This window comes from Prosopis cineraria, unplaced genomic scaffold, assembly GCF_029017545.1.
Source record: "Prosopis cineraria cultivar Desert tree isolate PC_DT_omini unplaced genomic scaffold, ASM2901754v1 PC5, whole genome shotgun sequence".
In the NCBI taxonomy this organism is placed as follows: domain Eukaryota; kingdom Viridiplantae; phylum Streptophyta; class Magnoliopsida; order Fabales; family Fabaceae; genus Prosopis; species Prosopis cineraria.
The window spans coordinates 23155231-23177558 of NW_026555336.1; the positions used below are offsets into that span (position 1 = coordinate 23155231).

The window sequence follows — 22328 nt, forward strand, 5'->3', positions numbered from 1 at the left end:
AACTTTTTACAAGTCAAACTATCGATTTTTTGGGAAAATAGAGTTGGTATGTTTTGGTGTGTTATGTAATCAGATTATATGCAATTTAAATAATCTCCTTTGATTTTCTCACCAACATAATTAACCCTCGACCTTCAAAATCTAAGACTAATTAAACTCTCCTATGTGATATTAAATAGTATATGAGAACAGCTCAATCGATCTACGAGTATATGATAAGAGCCTTATTTGTATTACACTACTTCAAATTTAGTAATTGCACAAATTTAGTATAAAATCCTTCAAGGTGAACAAATATTAAAGTACTTAATCTCATCGACAGGGTTAATTGCGCAAGTTCAAAGGGTTTGGAGAATTTGGAGTTTGTAGTACCAAAGAGTTTGATTTCAGCAGGTAAATGTGTGCGTGCGTGTGTGTGTGAGAGAGAGAGAGATGTATATACACCTTGAACGAGTCTTTGAAGAAGCTGAAATTTCTCAGTAAAATTTGGGTCCCTGTAGTTTTTCCAAGTGCCATCCAACACAGCATAAGCCTCTTCAAGTCCAATCTGCCCTTGTCTTTCATAGTAGCTTCCTCCAAAAGCCCACAAGCTCCAATCCAAGTCCGCCGCCGCAGCGTACGCCGTGAAGCACGGTACGAAGTTGTTGTCCAACGGAGTCAACCCTCTCATGTCGTACCCAAATTCACTCACAAACAACGGTGCTGCGTTCTCGCCACTCATCAGAAACGCAGACTGGTCCTTCACTGATTCAATGGTATCAGCACAGATTCTGTTCAATGGCTGAATCGTCCACCTTTGTTGTGCTGGTCCTGTGAATGAGTACAAATGTACCTCGTACACAAGTTTGTTCCGTACCAAATCTTGTTCCAAGTCAAGGCTCTTGTTCTTCAAGAAAGTGAAATCACTGTCAAAGTTTAAACCTGAAATTATAACTAATACTTTTGGGTTTGCTTCGTGAATTGTTCTTGCCCCTTTTCCCATGTACTCGTACCAATCATGCTTGTTTTGTCTTGCACCTCTCAGCTCGTTTCTCAAGTCCACAGCTATCACCTGAAAAAGAATACCAGTTTAGATCACCTTCAAATCAAGTCTCTGTCAAAAGTCAAAACTTTGCGGTGCATTTAGCGAGAAGGACAGGGGCTCTAATACACCTGATGACCCCTGTTCCAACTTTTTAATTTCATTTTTCTTTTTCCTTTAGATAGACATTTTGAAATCTCGACGAATTGTATTTTTTAATATTTTTCAAAAATGAAAGGGTGTAACCGTTAAAAAAAATAAATCATCACCGTTTTAAGATTTTAAAATAATAAAATGTCTCTTAATTTATATGAAAACTAATGATCCAAAGGAAAAAAGAAATTATGAAGAACTTGACGAAAATTTAATGGGTTCGATTTGCAGTGAGACCCATATGTATTGAATCGATATTTACCCTATCCAATTTTATATACATCTGCCACTTTTAATATATAAAAACTAATCATATAATATATGTAACTAGAAAGAGAAATTAAAACAGATTTTCCTCAAGAGAAAGCACAATATGCTTTTTTTTTCCCCCTGATCTACGCTATCAACTGTCTATTCAAAAATAATCATATAATATTAGTCATGAACTTGAAAAACAGTCATACATATGTTATATATTTAAATTTATATGTCCATATCAGAATTTTTTTTTCTTATGAATACTTTTTATCAATAATATAACTTAATTAGTAAAGCAGAAAGGGAAAAAAAAATATCACAAATTAAAGAAATCATTGAAAGATAAATTAGTTAATCAACTTACATGTGGTTTTGCCTTGAAGTGAGTGGCCACAAAATCTAACCCTCGAAGCCATTCATGAGGATCAAAGTGTCGATCTCCAAAGAATCCATTACCATCATCTCTATCACAGCACCAATTTGGCATAATAACATGATTATCGATGATTATCATGACGCCATTTTTATCCAGAGCATCAACCACAGCTTCATAAGCCTCAAGATGAGTCATGTTCAAGACCCAAGGATTGTGTTTGGCTATGGCAGCTTTAACATTGGCCTCTGGTAAATCCAAACCAGCTAGGGTTTCTGCAGCAGATTGATTGGCATAACGAGTGAACAAGTAGGTTGAGTAAGAGAGACGAACACAATTGAAGCCTTTATCATGAAACTGAGAAACAATCTCATTCAATGGCGATTTGTCCAAACCCTCGACCAGCATTGGAGAGAGATGACCAACCCAGTGAGCACAAACTAGTTTCACACGTTTCCCTGTTTCTTCGTCCACGATCCATCTCTTGTTTGTTGATAGAGGCAAACTGTGAGAGAAAGATATTAACGCAGCAAGATAATATATCAACACCAACAATAATACTAAACATGACGAGCTTTTCGCCGACGACATCTTCATTGATTGATGGGAAAAAGAAAATAACGTTGTTGCAATTTTCCTTGGGCTTTGCTGTAAAAGATCTAGCACACCCCAACTTTATGTGTGTGGGTATATATAACCTTAGATCGTGGTGCAGATAAAGATATATATTATCTCTTTGGATATTTATTTATTTAACTTTTAAAATATATTAATTTATTGATTATTGATATATCACCCTTTTAAATTTTAATTTGACACGATAATTCAATAAATTAATAAATGATAAATGATTAAAAATTTAAAGTATAGATCAGGTTTAATATTCTTAAAAAAGAAAAAGAAAAAGAAGAGCAAGTAAGTTGCAACAAATTTGTATCGTATATACATTCAAAAAAACAATTGTTATCATATGAAGTCCGTTCAAAAATGTAAAATATTTTTTAAGGAATTAGATGTTCAAATATGTAAGGCATTTTTAGTCTTTTGAAGTGTAATCATTGTCTTTTTTCAAAAGTGCCCCTATTAATAAAGACTTTATATTTATTGTAGGATGTTTAATAGAAATAAATATGAAAAAAATAGGGTTAGTTGAAAAGTAAGTAACTACTTTATTGGAAGGTGAGATTCGATTAAAAATACCTCACATTTTTTAATGGAAGGAGTATAACAAATTGGAAACATAATTATAAGGATGAATTGATATCTTCACATGATATATTAGAATCCAGAATCAATCAATTTGATTTGGAATTGAATAAAACACTATTTAATTTTTGAAACAAAAATATAAAATTCGTTTAACTACAGAATATTTAAGGAATGTAAATAGAAAGATAACGTAATAATTAATTTTAACTTTAATTTTTTCTTTTACCTTCTCTGATTAAGGAATCATATATATGTATAGTTAAATAAATAACTTAAAACAATAATAACTCAAGATTCGTAATATATATTATTAAAAAGTTAAAATGTTTTGTTTTAATCAAATTACGTTTTCTTTCATTTCTAATTATAATTAAATAGCATAATTGGGAAATTGTAACATTTTTTAATATTAATTTTAGCTTTTATCTTACTGCATTGACCTTATTCGATAAATTGTTCTGCTTCCAATGAGGTAAGTCTTGTGGCCCGTTCGTTTAACATTAAAAAAAAGTAATTTTTATATAATTTAGAGATTCTATAAAAAGAGATTTATTTTGTAAAGATTTTATAAAAATAAAATAATTATTTTAGACCCATTTGTTTAAGATTAAAAAATAAATAACTTTTAAATTGTTTAGAGATGTATAAAAAGAGATTTATTTTATAGAGATTTTATAAAAAGCAAATATTATTTTATATTTGATTTCCATAATAAAAAGTGATAATTAGTTAGTTATTTTTAAATTTTATAATATCTTCTTTGATTTTTATTTTATAAAAATTATTTATTTATGTTATTTTGAAATTTTATAATATATTTATTTATCTCGCCTCTTTAAAATACTTTTCCTCATCTAACATATTTCAATAGTCAAAAATCTTTTTTTTTAATATTTTGATTATTTTTAAAAGTTTAAATGAATGTTATGCAAACATAAGATATATTTTTTAAAAAAAAGTGATTTTTTTATAAAATAAGTAAAAACAAACAAGCCCTTTATGTTTAACTGCAATAACAAAAAAGTAATTATGAATTAGTTATTTTTAAAAAGTAAGACTTATGTATTTAATTTTATATACTTAATATATATATATATATATCCAATCAAATTATGATAAATGAAACTTAATATATTAATAAAATTAATAACAAGAATTTATTATAGAATAAAAAATTTATAAAAAGTCAACATATATTAATTTAATTAAAAACAAGTATATTAAGTATATAAGGTTAAGTATATAATTTTTTTTCATTTTTAAATTTTACTATATATTCCTTGATTTTTTGTTTCATAAAAATAATTTATTATTTAATTATTTTAAAAAATATTAGAAATAGCTTCTAAAAATAATTAGAAATGTTTTTTTCTGAATTTTAATTATTTTTAAAATTTTAAGCAAATATAATAAAAACTCACAACATAAATTTTTTTCAAAAATAAGTGATCTTTTCATAAAATAAGTTGAAACAAACAGGATCCAAAATAAAGTGATATTGGCGTTCACGGCATATTCAATGTTAAATAATTTTGGAACTTTAATGTTAAATAAAAGTGGTTCGTGCATATGCTTTATCATTATTTTATGAACAAAGTGTATGTATCTATTAAATAAATTCTACCTATTTATCAAAACAAAACAAAAAAACCAAGAGGATGCAATGCATGATCATTAGATTGTTCAATAAATAATTAAGAATAAAATACATTCAGATCCTCTCTATTTTACACTTACTACAAGGAAAAAACAATTTTGCTAGTATTAAATCCCTCGTTAAATTGCAAATCAAAATTAGCAAGGGGTATCTGCTACTAAATATCAGGAAATATCCTTTGCTAAAGTTAATTAGGGATTTTGTCACCAATCATGTCTGGCTGTTCCCTCACTAATTTACATCCCCTTGCTGATTTGCTGCTAATATCAACAAAAATATTCTTCTAAGCCCCTTGCACCATGTCACTTGTTGCCCACCACCGCAATGTAGTCACCATGTATTACTGTAACAAATTAAAGATTATTTCTAGTACTGATGTCACCACCTATTTAAGCCTCTATATCACATCACACTAGCACGTCACCTGGAACTTGAATCTTTGAATCTGCTAATGATGCTTCTTCCTCTACATTCAGCAGACCTAGGCTATCGCTCTATGATAAATAGTTTTGAAAGTAAGTTTAAATAAATATTAACAAGGGTTATATGATATTCCCTTCATTTAAAAATATAAAATATTTTTAATTGAATCTCATTTTTTAATACATTTATGCTCATAAAAAATGGAGGGGATGAAATCTACATGACATATTTTTATTCTTTCAAATAAATTAAAAAAATGTTAATATTTTAATTTTCCTTATCTTTTTGTTAACTATTTCTTTATTTAAATGTAGTTTATAGTTATGAAGGAATTTATTTTATAATTTTACATATTATTTAAAAAAATATTAAATTAATTATAATTGGTTTGGCTCAATCACAATCTAATTATTAACCATTAAATTAATATAGGGCCCATTTATTTAAGATTAAAAAATAAATAATGTTTAGATAGTTTAGAGATTTTATAAAAAGTGATTTATTTTATAGAAATTTTAAAAAACTAAGAAAATATTTTGCATTTGGTTATGATCATAAAAAAGCACTTTTTACTTAAAAAGTGATTTTTAACTATTTGGATAAAACAATGTAGAAGTGCCTTTTTTTTGTTAAATTACAATAATGGACATGTAAAAGTACTTTTTTTAGCATGTTTGGATAAAAAGTGTTTTTAATAATTTTGTAGATACTTAAGTAATATTATTTAAAATAAATTATTCCAAACTCCAATCCATCAAAGCAAATGTCAAAGTTTTTGCTATCATAAAAAAAATAAAAAATTATCCAAAAAAAATCTAGCCTCGCGTTCATCTTGGCAACTAGTCTCTAATAGCATTTCTTTTTCTTCTATGTATCTAACGTTTGCTTTTGTTGGATCTTGCCATTCATCATGATCAAGTACATTATTACCATCCCCATCATTAAAATGTTATTCTCTATCCTGTAATTCATTTAGATTATCAAAATTTTGAAGAATATCTAAGTCATTTGAGTCCATCTTTTTAACATAGTTATGGAGAGCAAAGCATGTCCATATGATAGTAATTTGAGTAGCAAGCTTGAAATTAGTCATATTTTGCAATATTCTCTATCTTGCCTTGCAAACACTAAAAGTTCTCTTATTGACACTTCTCAAACTAGAATGATGAAAATTAAATATTTCATCACTTGATCTGAAGCTAGGGGCTATTCTAAAATGTGCAAGATGATACCTTGTATTTCTATATATGGTCCTAGGAAACCTTTAAATGATGGGTTTCCTAAGTCAATGAAATAATATTTACCTATATATAAATAAAAAAATGTTAAACAATATTACAAAAATTTTTATAAATCACCTAAATATCCCAAAGTTAGATAATACTAACCTTCAGGAGGATAAAGGAATCATAAATATGGTTTACGAAGGGTGTCCATAAAAGTTCGTGCATCATGACCAAATCCTTCCTAACCACACAATGCAAATGTAAAGCACATATTAAAATAACATACGGCCATCACATTTGTGCTCATATATCCTTTTCTATTATAAAAAAGTACCTACTTATCTATTAAGACATGTATACTGGTATGAGTGCCATCTATTACCCCGATGTAGTTTTTAAAGTAAGGCCAATATTGATAATCATCTTTTATATGTTGAGAAGTGGCAATGTAAATTGGATCAGTATAGGCCTAATTACATGATTGCCTAACTTGTATATAGATGTTAAAACTCTTTTGAAATGATTGTGAATGGTTTGACTAGAGTGCTGAAATCATTCTTGAACTTGTCTATATGTGGCTCCTTGACCTATGACATACAAGAATAATGCAACACTTTCATCCACTCCAATGCATTTGGTAGGTGTTAGTCCGTTGTTATTGTTAACTCCTAAACTAAAAGTTGAAATACATGTTTTTCTCATTTGAAATTGCTCAAAAAAACCTACTTTTATTTCCCCCCATCAACTCTACTAGCCACTTGTAACCAAAGAGAATTGAATTAGTTTTCTTTTCTTTCACAGCATATTTCAACACATTATTTGTAATTAAAAGAGCAGCCAAATTCATTGCAATTTGAAGTCTATACTTGTAAATATTGTGGACTACAATCTCCATCGCAAAATCATCATCACTTACATTTGAATTATTAGTCATCTTGGAAAAATAAATGTAATCAATACAAATTATATATATATATATATATATAAATTTTTGAATAAATATTACCAATTGTTCCATAAGTCAAGTAAATCAAATGAAATGTAAAGTATGTGAATAGTATAAATTCAACGCATAAAAGATGATGACATATATGTATATATCATTTGATATTGATAACCTTTCAAAAACCATTTCACAAACCAATGCTTATGTTAAAATAATTTTCAATACACATCATGGATAAAAACTCATAAACCACTATTTTTTAATTAGTATTTACTTCTACATAGTTAGAATAGTTAATAAACATAATAAACTATATGGTTACCTCAACCTTTTTGTTCGATAGAAAGGTTTACTCATGTAATTTCAACCCTATTCAAGCTCCTTTCTCATAATTCATGTGTCACACATTAGAATCTACACAGAATTGGCATTATAAGTCAATTCCTCTATTGACCAAAAGTGTCAATTATCGCATTTAAACACTTAATCACTAGTAAATTCACATTTCACACTCGATCACGTATATTGCCACTGATTACCCCTCATATCAAGCTTTAACATTTTCTAGCAATTTTCTCTCACTACTCTCTCTCTCTAGATTGGGGAAAATCTTGCATATAGCTTTAAAGCTTTATCGTTTCAACTCCAACCAGTCACAAAGTACTAGTTTAGTTCTGAAGAACATTTTTATTACTATGGGATAAGGAATCAACTCCTTAAAACTCTCGAAATCAATTTCCCACTAGATAAAACTAAGAGAAAATAGGGTAGATTTAAAGGTTAAGGTAGTATGTGACTTACCTGATAAGTAATAGGTCGGAAACACTGTCCTTGCTCCTGATTATACTTGCCCTAGCAGATCTCCCCCTCTTCTCCACGTTTGAGCTCTTCTCTCATGTTCTCCCTTTTGTTTCCACGAGTTGGACACATCCCTATTAATTTAATTTTTACTCCATGCGCCACGGCGTATTTATCCCCCGCTGCGGTGCATGGCACAGTAAGGAAAATCCTCACTATGCTCATACGCTTTGCTTCAAGACTCTGCTCTTCTACTCATATCTATTCATATAACATCCCAATGAGTTAATATAACACTTTACCATTCAGAACCTAATCTCACATTAAATCACTAATTCATTTACTAACTAGTCATTAATATAAGGTTAGAAATTCAGGATGTTACAAGAATCACACGGTGTTGTCGGTAGTTGTGAGATTGTTGAGTATAAAGTATGACTATAAAATCCCAAGTGCATGTGTTGTTGAAATCATCACATTGATAAATGAGACATTACCCATTAATCATCACATGCTTGTGAACTTGTACAAAAACAAGAAATTGGTTTCACAACTTGGTTGTAGTTATTAAAAAATTGATTGTTGAACAAATGAATGTATGTTGTACTATGGTGATGCAATTAATGAAAAATCATGTTGATTTTGCCTAAAACCAAGGTTTGAGGAGGCTACAATTGAAAAGGGAAGGTTGAATAAGGAGGTCCCTGCTAAACAAATGTGGTATTTACCCCTTATTCTAAGACTGCAAATTTTGTTTTCATCTAATGCCTTAGCTAAGTATATGAGTTGCCACCATTACAACAATCATGAAGAAGGTGTTTTGTATCATCTATTAGATGGGAGTGTATCGAAGCATTTTGATTAATCTCATCTAAAATTTGCATCAGAGCTAAGAAATGTCAAGTTAGGGCTTTATGCCGATGAGTTCACTCCATTTGGCTTGAGTTCAAGGCCATATTCATGTTGCCTAGTGATTGTTACTTTATATAATCTTCCACCAAGTATGTGTATTCGACATGGATACATATTCATAACAATCATAGTACTAGAGTTGAGCAATCCAAAGAGTAGGATTGACATTTTCTTACAACCTCTAATTCATGAGTTGAAGTTGCTTTGGGAAGATGGTGTTTTGACTTATGATATTTCCATGAAACAAAATTTCACTTTAAAGGCTACTCTTTTGTGGACTATAAATGAATTTTAGCTTATGGCATGTTAAGTGTTTAGCAAACAACAGGGCTATTGGGATGTCCAATTTGCATGGATTCTTCCAAGTCATTTTGTTTACAATATGGGAAAAAATCTTGCTATTTTGATTGTCATAGGCAATTTACCTATAGATCATTCTTATTAAAGGAACAAGAAAATTTTTTGAACGAATATCATAGAGAATTCTCCACCTCCATTAAGGTGTTCAGGAGATGAATTGTATGATCAATTAAAGGAATTCCCAAAAAGAATTGATAAACCAAACCTAAGTTTAGATGGGTATCTAGTTGAACATAATTGGACTAAATGTAATATATTTTGGGATCTTCCCTACTAGTGTGACCTACTAAATCCATATAACTTAGATGTGATGCACATTAAGGGAAATTTCTTCCACAATGTGTTCAATACGTTTATGGATGTGAAAGGTAAGGCAAAAGACAATGAACAAGCAAGGTTGGATCTTCCACAATATTATAAATGGCTCTCTTTACACATGAAAGATGTGGGCAATGGAAAAATGGAAAAACCTAAAGCTCCATATAGCTTTAATATGGAGCAAAAGCGGGTTGTGTGTGAATGGGTGAAAAATCTAAAGCTTCTAGATGGTTATGCATCAACTTGGGATGGTGTGTTGATTTGAAAAGTTGCACATTGGGTGGAATGAAAAGTCATGATTGTCATGTTTTTATGGAGAGGTTACTTCTAATAGTATGTAGTAGTCTACCAAACTTAATATTTAATGCTTTGGCACAGTTAAGTCATTTTTTTCGAGACTTTTAAGCTCCAACTTTAAATATTAGTCTCAAAGTGATGGAGAAAAACATTCTTGTTATTTTTTGAAATCTTGAAAAATTATTTTCTCTTGATTTTTTTTTTATGTTATAGAGCATCCACCTATCACCTTGGTGTATAAAGTCATTGTTGGTGGACTTGTACAATATAAGTGGATGTATTCGTTTGAAAGATTTGTATACACATTAAAGCAAAAAGTAAAAAATAAGGCCCATGTTGAAGGCTCTATTTGTGAAGCTTACATCTTCAACACTTTGCTTTTATTATTTTGAGACACATTCAATCAAGATTTAGGCGGATTTCATGAAATGATGATTGTGGTAAATGTGATGATTATCCTCTTATCTCTATCTCAACTATCCTGGGCAGCCTCTTGGAAAAGCAACTCAATACACTCGTCTCCTCACTATGATAGAGCAAGCTTCTATAACATTATATATTCTTCTTAATACTCCTAAAGTAAAACCTTTTCTTCAATATGAATTTCCCATATCTTGATATAATATAGCTAGTTGTTTACATTCTTAATTATATCATATAGCTAATTTGTTTTTCTTATCATATGGTTCCTATGAGCAATAAAGTGGTGATATGAATAAGTTTCTTGATTGGTTCAGAAATTATGCATGTAAGTTTATTGTGCTTTAAAATTTATGTAAATTCATTATTCTTAATTATATCATCATGCTAATTTTTTTTCAAATAGATTTTAAATCCTTAAAATGGGATACATGATAAGCTATTGATTTCTTTGGCTTAGGATCCAAAAATGTATGTGGGTGTACGCATGCACATGTGTTAGTGAATGATTATAAGTTTCACATAGTTTCTAGGGCAAAAGGAAGGAAGACTAATAATAGTTGTGTGAGTGTCAAGAGAATCAGTCATAACGGAGCTAAGTATGCTTATAATGGTGTGTTAAATGACATAACATAATTAGATTTTACTAGTGATTTGTCTTGGCACTTGGTAATCTTTAAATGCATGTGGTTTGATCCTACCAACCATGGGACTCGAGTTCATCCAAAACATGGTATTATAGAGATTCATTCCAAAAAAAAGATATATGAGAAATGATGATTTTATTTTTCCCCAACAAGCTGAACAAGTTTATTTTACAAGATATCCCAGATCAACTCAAAAAAAAAAAAGATTGGCTTATTGTGATGAAAACAAAAGCAAGAAATAGAGTTGATATGCATGATTATCGTGACGATGTGCCTTTCCAAGATGAAGCTAGTAATCCTCCTTAACTGATTGAGGATGATGATGTGCCATTTGAAGTTGATGCAAATCAAAGAAATACCACTACTCAGATTGAAGAAGTTAGTGGTGAAAATATAATGGAAATTACTAAGAAATTGAAGCAACTAATGAAAGTTCAAATGAGGATTTGGTAGATACCAACTCATTTAAAACTATTGGTAACACATGTTATTTTTCAAGTAACTTTTATTTAACTTAGGGTTATTTATAATTATCTAATTTTTAATATATTTTTATATATGTATTATTTATCTTTAACTTATATTTTTCCCATGCTTTAGATGTTAAATTCATGAAAAAATAAGGACAAGAATGGAAAAGGCTTGTGAAAAGAGAAGCCACCACAACCCTTAGTTGCGAGGCCCTCGTCATCATCTCAAGGCACATTCTTTCCACCTATTATGCCACATGCACATATAGCATCCTCATCTTTCCCATCTCAGGACATTCTAATGACTTCTACTCCTCTTCTTGGTATTGTTTCAAATAGGTAATCACTAAATGTGATGACCTCTAGGGCTTACTCATCTATTAATTTTATGCTTTGTGATGCTGGGTCACGATTGGATGATGGTCATTCAGTTATTAGACTACATGATGCTAATGAGTACATATTTTCTAAATAATTTTACTATTATTATAAGTTATTAGGCAGATTATTATTTACTTTATAGATTTTTTTCACATGCTATCACTGTAAATGGTAAATGGGATTTCTAATATAATTAAAAGTAAATATGATCATGGATGGCTTGAATTCAAAAAAGTTTTAGATGATGTCAAAAAGTTGTGGTTTAATGAGTTCGAGGTAAGAAGTTACATAAAATATTATATTTAACCTTAATATATATATATATATATATATGTATAACAATCTTGAATTTTTAATGCAGTTAAGATTTGCATGGGATCGTACTCTTGAAGGGGTGATATATCAAATATGGAAAAAGAGATCTGGTTCAATTCTTTGTTCATCATTAGGAGACATTGGTAATGAAAAATGTAAATGTGGTTGGATGTTTTAGGAACCTAGGGGTGAATTAGAAACTTATTGAACAACTAATGACTTTAAGAAAAAAAATCTGCATGGAATAAGAAGAATCGTGTAAAAGATCCACGAAGTTGCAAGCATCGAGGTGGTCAAATGTCACTTCAAACTGTAAAAGAAAATTGGTTAACATTTGTTACATGGCTTTTACTTTTTTGAATATTTCTATATATTTTCTAATTTCTAATTTATTTGTTTGAGTTTTATAGGAACATAAGAGTGGTTGAGAGATTCATTATCTTGAGGTCTTCAAGAAAACTCAATATGATGAAAATAAAGGTGGTTGGCTTTTTGAGAGAGCTACAGAGACTTATGTGAGTTATTTCAAATTTATTTTATTTTTGTTTATTAATATTGCAAATTTTAATAATGAATATTTATTCTTATTTTTTTAATGCAGAGGCAATTTGAGCTTCTTCATGATAGTCAAGACCCAGCATCAACTGAGTCTGACTCTACTTAATGGCTTAAAGTTATAGGTGGAAGGAGAAAGAAAGGGCATTGCTACAAGTTAGGAGATCAAGTTGGTCTGTTTAATTCATATGATAGCTACACCCAACTATGAGGAGCTTACACAACTAAGACACCATATGGAAGAGACTTTTTAACAAAATTTAAATGATCAGGCCAAAAATTATGAAGCTAGTTTGGCCAATGTTGTAGTTAAAATGGAGGCACGAGAGAAATAGTTACAACTTGAGTGGAAACAAAACCAAAAATTCTTAAAGAAGATGATGGCTATATTTAAGGCCTCTACCAATCAAAAAACTTCAACTACTCCTAATTTTGTAATTGAAGCACAAACAAATCAGGACTCTACTAGTAATGAGTGGTCTGATAGTTCTAATGATGAGTCTACTGATGAAACTAATGATGAGTAGCTATTTAGGATATATAATGATTATTATATTCACGTCATGACTTTGTATGATAAGTAAAAATTAATGAAAACATTATATGTTGTGACTTTTGATTGGCTTTTACTTTGTTGTCGCATGTTGCTTTAGCTGTAGAACTATTAAAGTTGTAGGAAAGGGTCAAAATAAAACCAAATTTAGCCCAAAAATGATAAGCCTATTTCTCACAGAATTTTCATGGTTATATCTAAAAGAACAAGACCATTTCAGTCACTCCTATTTGTAGTTTTCTCATGAACTAAGTTGAGAGAAATAGTTTCTCATTGCTTTATTCGTGAGATGTTCTCATGGTTTGTTATGTGAGAAATTTCTCATGGGTACACTCGTGAGAACCTTTCTCTTGGGATATACTGAGAAAACATTCTCTTAGAATATGTTGACAAAATCTTCTACGTTTTAGTTCGAGAGAAGTTTCTCTTGGCACTTGCCGAGAGAAATATTTTCTCTCAAAATATTCTGAGAGAAATAGTTTCTCTTAGAACAAATTGAGAAAAAAAAAATTCTTGTGAAATTTAACTCACTTTTTTGTGAGAAATTCCATGAGAAACTTGTTTTCTCTCGAAATTATGATGCTTTCTCATAAAAATTTTCTATGAGAAATTTGATATTTTATTGTAGTGAATACAATAATAAAGATCATGATTAATAGAACATATTTTTGAATATGATAAAGTTTTATTAGATGATGGAACAATCACTTTTTGTTAGTTTCTCTTGTTAAGTCAAGCTTAGTGTAACATTTTAAAAATTTTAAGACTCAAATTTATTTTAAAATAAAATATATATATTTAAATTAAAATTAAAACAAATTTGATAGAAGTTTAGAATTTAAATTTTACTAAGTAAAAGTTTATTTTTATTTTATTTTTAACTATGAAAAAAATAATCAAAGTTGACCCGAGCTTTTGTGATATAATAAAGAAATGTTGGGCCTTCATTATAATTTTCTCCAAAGTGCTATGATCAGTTTTTTAAGAGCAATTACACATAGAAATGAAATAAAGAAAGAAAAGAAACAAAGCGAAAGAAAATGAGAGAGTGAGAGGAAGAAGAGAGGAGGAAGATAGGGAGTTAAGCTCGAATTTAGGAGGCTTTGTGGTTGTTGTGAGCTCGGCTACATAATAGGTAAACTCCGTACTTCAATCCTCTTCCTTCCCTCTTGATTTTCTTGAGTTTTTGGAAGAGGAAAATTCTTGATTTTGATTCCAAAGGCTTTGTTCTTGTAAGCTTTGATTTCCTTGGGTCATATGGAAGTTGTTTTGAGTTTCTATATGGTGCTCTAATATTTTGAGTGGGTAATTGGATGAAAAGAGGTGTTTTAGACACAAATTCAAACCCTAGGAGATTGGATTTCACTCTTCAATGGTTTAAGCTTATTGATTTAGTTATAATTTTGCCATTTGAATTTAATAAAATTTAAATTAAGCTTTAGTTTTCATTACAAGGGCTATTAAATGTTGGTGACACTAAGTGAAGGTTTTTAATTGAGTAAAAATTATATGAATTGAAAATTGACCTAGTGGTGGCTAATAAATGGTTTTGGTGGTTAAGTGATACTATGTGAATGGTTGGTTTAATATATGAACCATTAGGATGGATTATGGCTCATTGATCTAAGTTGTGTAGGATGAGTTATAGTCTTCATTAATGCTATTTGCTATGAAAAGTGATGTGGATCACTTATATATTGTAGGGAATTATTGGTGGAACTTAATTGGAGGATAAAGAATAAGCCATGTTTCATTTTGTACAAGGGAAAATCCTTTTGGTATAAAAGGGTTAAGGTAACAGGAAAATTTATATTTCTTGTTGCTTTGTTTAGCTATTTTTGAATAAATATTATTAGCTATTTTTAAATGATTAAATTTAATTAATTGTATTTTATAAAGACTTATGGGGTTTTACTTGAATAATAGTGCCTATATGTTTTCTATTTGTTTAAAAATAATGATTTTATAGAAACAAGATTGTTAGGGTGCATTGTAATTATAGAGAATAAAAAGTTGCACTTAAGGAAGTGTAATTGGGTTAAGTACCTTAGATAGGCTAACAAACCACTTAAGGGAGGACTGATATTAGTTATACTATCTTAAAGTATTGAAGTGGTCAATACTCGGGAAAGGTAGACAATAGTGAAAGGCATGATCTCAGTGGGAGTTCACCAATGGGGAGATATGGACTTATGATATTCTATGGCACACTGCTAGTACTCAGTGTTGCCTTTTGTATTATGAGCTCAGTGCACTAAAGTGGTTAGTAGATTGAGTGTTCGATACCTCTTAGTGGGGGAGGGAATCTGACATGTGAAGTGTGAGGTTGAATTTCTAGGCCAAAGTAGCCCTCACATGGAGAGCAAGTCGGGCTAGCTTTAGGAAGGAGTTAGCTTCAACTGCTCAAGATTCACGTTGAAGGAGCACAGGCAGTTAGGTAAATTCGATCATGCCTTAGATTATGTTTTGTGCTTGTGGAGGTACAAGTGAGTGTAAGATTTACCTACGAGTTAAAGAGTACCAGGGGGCATTCTGTTAGTCAGGAAAGGTCATACCGTCCTATGTCATACGTTCATGTATTTTAAATCACTACTACAAAAAAGGATTTATATAATGCTATTTATTAAATGGTTATATAAAAAATCATTATATAAATACAGGCACAAATTTGAGAAACCATTATAAAACATTTAAACTCAAAATTGTTTAATAGTTTTAGCAATTACTCAACAGTTATTAAAATTAATTGCTGAATAGTCTTTTAATTTTGAAATTTTTAAAAGTTAGAAACTATTAAACGGTTATCCTTATAAAACTGTTTAATAGTTCGAACTCAATAACTGCTGAATAATCTTTTAATTTTTAAATTTTTAAAAGTTATAAACAATTGTCCCTACAAAATTGTTTAATAATTTAAAATTTACTAAACGGTCATACAAAGAACCGTTGAGTATTTCCCTCCAATTTATTTTTATTTTTTTTAGTGAAAATAATGTTATCACAAGGATTGCCTCCATCATTCTTTTAGAGCCCTTGATTGTTTAAATCCAATGGTTGATATTTCTTGTACAAACACAACTTTTCTTCTCACACTTTTTCCACTCTCTCTCCTTCCCATCATAACCTCCCTCTTTCTCTTTCCCTCCTGACCTACTTCCTTCTCCACCCTCACGTCGCTTACTATCTTCTCCCTCTCTCTCTCCTTTTCCATTTTCTCTATCACTTTCTCTTTTTCTCTAGCAGTGTCCCTCCCGACCCTCCTCCTCCACCTCCACCCTCACATCACTTCCTTTTCTTTCTCTTTCTCTCCTTCTCTACTTTTTCTATCTCTTTTTCTATAGCAATGTGAAGTCTGAAAGTCAACCCTCTACATCAGCCTCTAGATTGCATTGTTACTTATTGATTCCACCCTCCGTGTTCTTCGACCAACCGTGTGATACCACTACAACTCAGATATGCATCAAGAAAGTCTCTAGATATGTTGCTGTTCATGTTGCCGATCCCTTAAAGCTGCTCTGTGCTTAAAATTGAAGAACCAAGTCATGCTACCCTCCATCGCCAAAGTTGTTAGAGCCTCCTTAAATGTTGTTGAAGAACCCAGCCTAACATTATCTCCTACTGTTATTCTTAGTGATTTGCAAACCTTATCTAAACCTACAGCACAAAATGCTCATTCAATGAATATGAGAAAGAGGTTGTGTTTATTTTTTTCTACAATTTCTTTATCTACCACAAAGATCTACATTTTTCATTACTCATTAATAAACATTTGTTGGGAACTGATGGGGCTACTAGTAGACTTGGAAAATAGGCGGGTCTGACCCATATGGGCTTGGCCCTTATAGACACAAGCCCTTAAGCTCGGTTTCCTTAAAACACCTCATTTTCTAAAGCCTGGCTCTTATATAAAGGGCTTAGGGCTAGGCCTGTAAGCCCTTATTATTATTTTTTTATTTTTAAAAATTAAATTTTTTAATTATAATATTTTATATATTTTTTAAAAATACAAATTATAATGTTTAAAAATTAAAAATAAATAATATAAATTTTGATTTTAAAGTATAAACATATATTCTAAATTTTAAATTCAATTGAAAAATTAAAAATATTTTATTTTTTAAGAAAAAAATAAAAACGAGCTTAAAAGGGCTACCCGAGCTCAAGCCCGTTTTTTCAAGGCCCAACAAGGTTGAGCATGAAGGCTTGATTTCCTTAAAAAATGTCATTTTTTCAAGCTCGAACCCTTATAAAAATGGGCTTAAACGGGCAACCCTCCAGGCTCGGCCCTTATTCCCGACTCTAGCTGTTAGCAGCTTGTTTTGTTTTTTAAAAAAAGTTCAAATATAAAATGATTATTTTTAAATAAATGATAAATAAGTCTTAGTTATTCAACAATTATTTGATAAAATTGTTAAATAGATCTCCTTTATTCAATGGTTGTTTGTAAAAAACCATTTTATATATTCTTTTACTAAACGGTTAAAAACTGTTGAGTAAAGAGCTTGAAAATATACAGTGCCACTTTATTCAATGGTTAAAAATCATTTAATATAAGTAAAAATAACCAGAAATGGATCCGGAGATGCTGTCATGATAGCTATTTAATGCTATCATGACAACAAAGTTATTGAATTTATAATATGCACAAATTTCAATCCGTCTAGTGGATCTTTTTAAAATTTGGTATGCTGTTAATACTCTTTAAAAGTGACATGTGGGCTCTAGAATTGCTCTGATCAGAGGTCAAATGATAAAATTGTGCACTCCAAAAGTTGGTTTAGAAGTGCTATCATAATAGCAACTTTGTCCAATCTTGTAGAGTGTCCAAATTCTAATCCGATCATTAGATCTTTTTGAAATTTGGTACACTACTAGTAATCATTAAAAATGATGTGTGAGCTTTAAAATCACTTTGATCGGAGGTCGAACAATGGAATGGCACCTCCTGGAAGTTGGCCTTGGAGGACTGTCACGGCGGCAATTTAATATTGTCATGACAGCATCTTTTTACCCCGCTTTTGCTTAGCTTGCTTCCGTGCGCTATAAGTAAAACCCATAAATTTTTTTAAAGGTTTTAAATGTTTATTTTGTGATGATATATTTGTTTAGTGATTTAAATGATTTGTTTCCTAAGTTAGTTTTAGGATCAACTCTTTAACTACACTTAGTTTATTTGAATTATATGATTTTTGGATAACACTCGAGGCAAGTATTACACTTAGTGCCTTGGTTTAGTGTTGAAGGATCTTCTTGTCACTGTGATGTATTGTGGGCACAAGGTAGAAGCCCAGGCAATGGTTCTCAGTGCCTTAGTTATTCTGTGATTCTGTTAGTGTGTGACATGTAAGAAGGCATAAAACCCCCTGGGTTTTTTTAAGTTATAGTTTGAATATGTTTAATTTTTCATCTCTCTTTTTCTTTTTTTATTTTTTATCCCTACTGTGAACACCGTATTTTGTCCAAGCATTTTTTTAATTTAATAATAAATAATAAAAAAATAAAAAATACAAAAATAAAATTTAATCCTTTTTTAAGATTATATTTTCAAAAAAAAATCTCGCTTAAATTTTTTAAAAAAATCTCTCTCATATTATCCCAACCATTCAAAGATATTGGGAATCAATTTTTTTAGACTCAACTATTTTTAAATTTCTTTCTTTAAATCTTTTTGTTTTCCATTTGAATATATATATATATATATATTTTAAAATTAGATTTTTCTTTCTCTCCCTTAATCTAATTAATAAAAAAAAAGCATTAAAAAAATGGTTAAAGGAATACAAGACATGCACGTATAAAGAAGGCAGAAGAGAAAAGAAGACACAGAACACACGCACCCTTAGAAGCAGAAAGCAAATGGAGCCATGCATAGAACGCATGCATGAAGAGAAGATACGAAGGAAAGCAGATAGCAGAGCATAAAAAGAAACTAGATGCGGAGAGAATAGACTCGGACCAAATGTAGAAGCAAAAAGCAGAAAGAAAACAAAAACAGAAAAAGCAGAGGCGTGTGCTGGAAAAACAGAAACACATATGAAAAACACACATAAAGGTAGCCATGCAAAGACACACACTCATGCAAACAGAATAGCAGAGAAAGCAAATGTTACAGTAGGGAAAAAGTGAGAAGAAACAAAGTAGAAATGTAACACCCACACCCCAACTAAAACTAGCACAGAAAAATGCAGAAAAAGGCAAAACACACATCCACACAAAAATGAAAAAGCAGAGAATAAAAGAGGAGAAGACAGTGAAAAAAGAAAAGGATAGCATAAAAGAGAGAAACGAGCCAGAGACGCAGGAGGATGAGAAATTGGAAGAAAAACAGAGTACAGATGGAGAGAAATGAAATGCAGAAAAAAATAGAAAAAGAGAGCATGAGAATGAGAGAAAAAAACTGAGGAAGCTTCAGCAATAAAGCACAGAAGAAAAAATAGAAAAAGAATAGGAGAAAATTGAGAGGAAGAGACCGAGAATGGATTAAGAAGGCAGTAAAAATAGAGCATCAAGATGAGACTGAGAGAAAGAGGAAACCAAAGAGGAGAAATCGAGCAAGAAGAGCACAGAAACGAAGCAAAAGAGACAGACTGAGGAAGAGAAAAAAAATAGGGAGGAAGAGAGAAATGGAGACAAACCGAAAAAAAAACTGAGAAAAAAAACAAAGCAAAAGAAGAAGAGAAGAGAACGAACGAGAAGGAGAACACAGACAGCCTTCAATGCAAGAGGAAGATCTAGAGAGAGAAAGTAAAAAAAATAAAGGAGAGACAAAAGAAAAAAGAGACAGCAAAAATGCGAGGGAGAGACGAGTCTGAGGAAGAAAAGAGGAGAATAGAAACAGATCATAAAGAGGGAGAGTGAGGGAGCAAGAGGATAGCGATGGAGTACTCTGATGTGAAGGTGTTCAGATATGCATTAACATTCAAACACATGAGCAAAGGGACAAAGAGATTAACACAGCACACTCATGGAAAAGAAGAAAACACAAATGCAGAGCATGCATGTGCACGTGGGTACTAAACGAGATTATCTTTTTCTTCTTCCCTCTGTTACATGGGTTCGGCTACCAGTAATGCACAGGTTCTGATTCGGTCCATCAGTTGGAGGAAGTGATATGGCTTTGAAGCATGTCTTGAAGGAGCTTAAGGACTTGAAGATCCATGGACTTCATTATGCACAGGTTCTAATACAGGTTTTTCATAACTTCATGCAGCCTTATATTATATCATTTCCTAGCCTCAATGTATGCATAGCTTGCTATAAAGTACAGTAGTTAAAGGTGATAGATATATCTCTACAGATTTAATTTTGGCTGCCTATAATTAAAACTGAGACATACTTTTACAAATTAGATTCTATGAAGCTAAAAATCTTGATTACATAATGAATGCGTTTTTAAACAACCCATATCATAAAAAAATTTATCATAATAAAAAAATTTAAATCCCCACAGAATGATCCTCTATCATGGAAATCGATAGGATTTCGCAGGTATGAGGATCAATTTTGTAAGTATTTATATGAGTTTCAAAGGCCTATTATTAAAGTTAATTCTCTCTTTATACTAAATATTTAAGTCTCATGTGAGATTTCAAGAATCTTGGTAGATACTTAAATTAATCACATTTTTGTGTAGGATAATAAATCCTCACAGATATCGTGATTCACAATTTATATGGTAAATAAATAAATGAATTTTGTAAATAAAATAAAAAACATTTTTATAATTTTAATTAATTAAAATAATGAATTTAAATTATAATTATATTTACCCATTATATCTTTTGCTCATGTGAGATTTTTGAAACTCCGTAGACCTTTAAGATAATCGTACTACCGCATGAGTCAATAAGGCTTTGCAGGTGTAACGATTAAGATTTCTATATTAAAAAAATATGTATTATATAATTACACATTAAAATATATTCAAAGTGAATATTATTTAACTCTTTTATCGTGTGAGACTTTGAATCTCTGTAGATATTCAGGATAATCTCATGTCATGTAAATCAATAAGATTTTGCAGATATGAGAGCAAAACTTATATATTAAAATTAAATTTCCTTTTATAATCTAAATTAGTAATTTATTTAAGTCTCATGTGAGATTTCAAGAATCTTTGTAGAGACTTAAATTAATAACATCATCGTGGGGATAATAAGTCCTCACAGATATAGTGATTCTCAATCTTTATAATAAATAAGTGATTTTTGTAAATAATCATATAATATACAATTTAAGAAACTTAATTAACCAAATTAATGTATTTAAATTGTAACTATATTACTAATTATATCTTTTAGTCATGTGAGATTTTTGAATCTCCGTAGGCTTCTAAGATTATCGTATTATCGTATGAGTCAATAAGATTTTGCAGATATAATGATTTACTTTTTAAAATATATATATACATATATATTATATAATTAATTAAATCAATTAATTAAATTTAATTCTTTTATCGTGTGAGATTTTAGGATCTCCGTAGATATTTAGGATAAATTATATTACCATATAAGCTAATAAGGCTATACAGGTATGATCATTAAAATTCTTTAAAAACATATATACATAGTTAAGCAAACTATTATTAACACTTAAAAATAAATAAATAAAATTGCTAAATTCTTTTATTGTGTGAGGTTTCAGAATCTCCGCAGATACTTAGAATAATTGCATTACCGTATGAACCAATAAGGCTCTGCAGGTATAGCAGTTAAAATTCTCAATCATAAAACATAAAAAAATAATAATAATTTTAAACCTTTTTCTTTCTTTATTCCAAAAATTCAAAAATGGAGAAAATAATTAAAATTAAATTACCTTTTGTAATTTAAAACATACATATCAAAATTTTGGAAATTGTTTTATTTGCAAAATGGTGAATTATTTCTAATTAATTTCTATTCAAAAAATATTTTCACCAACAAACTTTTAAGTCCGAACTACGTGGACTTTGATCCCCATCACAGGATATGTAGGCCTCAAAGTCAGATTATAAGTCAAGTCCGTCCTCTCTTGTAAATAAATAAATATTTT

General features: G+C 30.2%; 1 protein-coding gene across 1 annotated transcript; it reads right to left on the bottom strand.

The window, feature by feature from the left end:
- Positions 1-238: 238 nt before the first annotated feature.
- Positions 239-2396, bottom strand: LOC129310785 (glycosyl hydrolase 5 family protein-like). The gene is made up of 2 exons (XM_054952699.1): positions 1797-2396; positions 239-1051 (listed from the first exon to the last, which is right to left on the bottom strand). Exons 1-2 carry the CDS (start codon positions 2394-2396, stop codon positions 239-241), a joined length of 1413 nt encoding a protein of 470 aa, XP_054808674.1.
- Positions 2397-22328: the final 19932 nt, after the last annotated feature.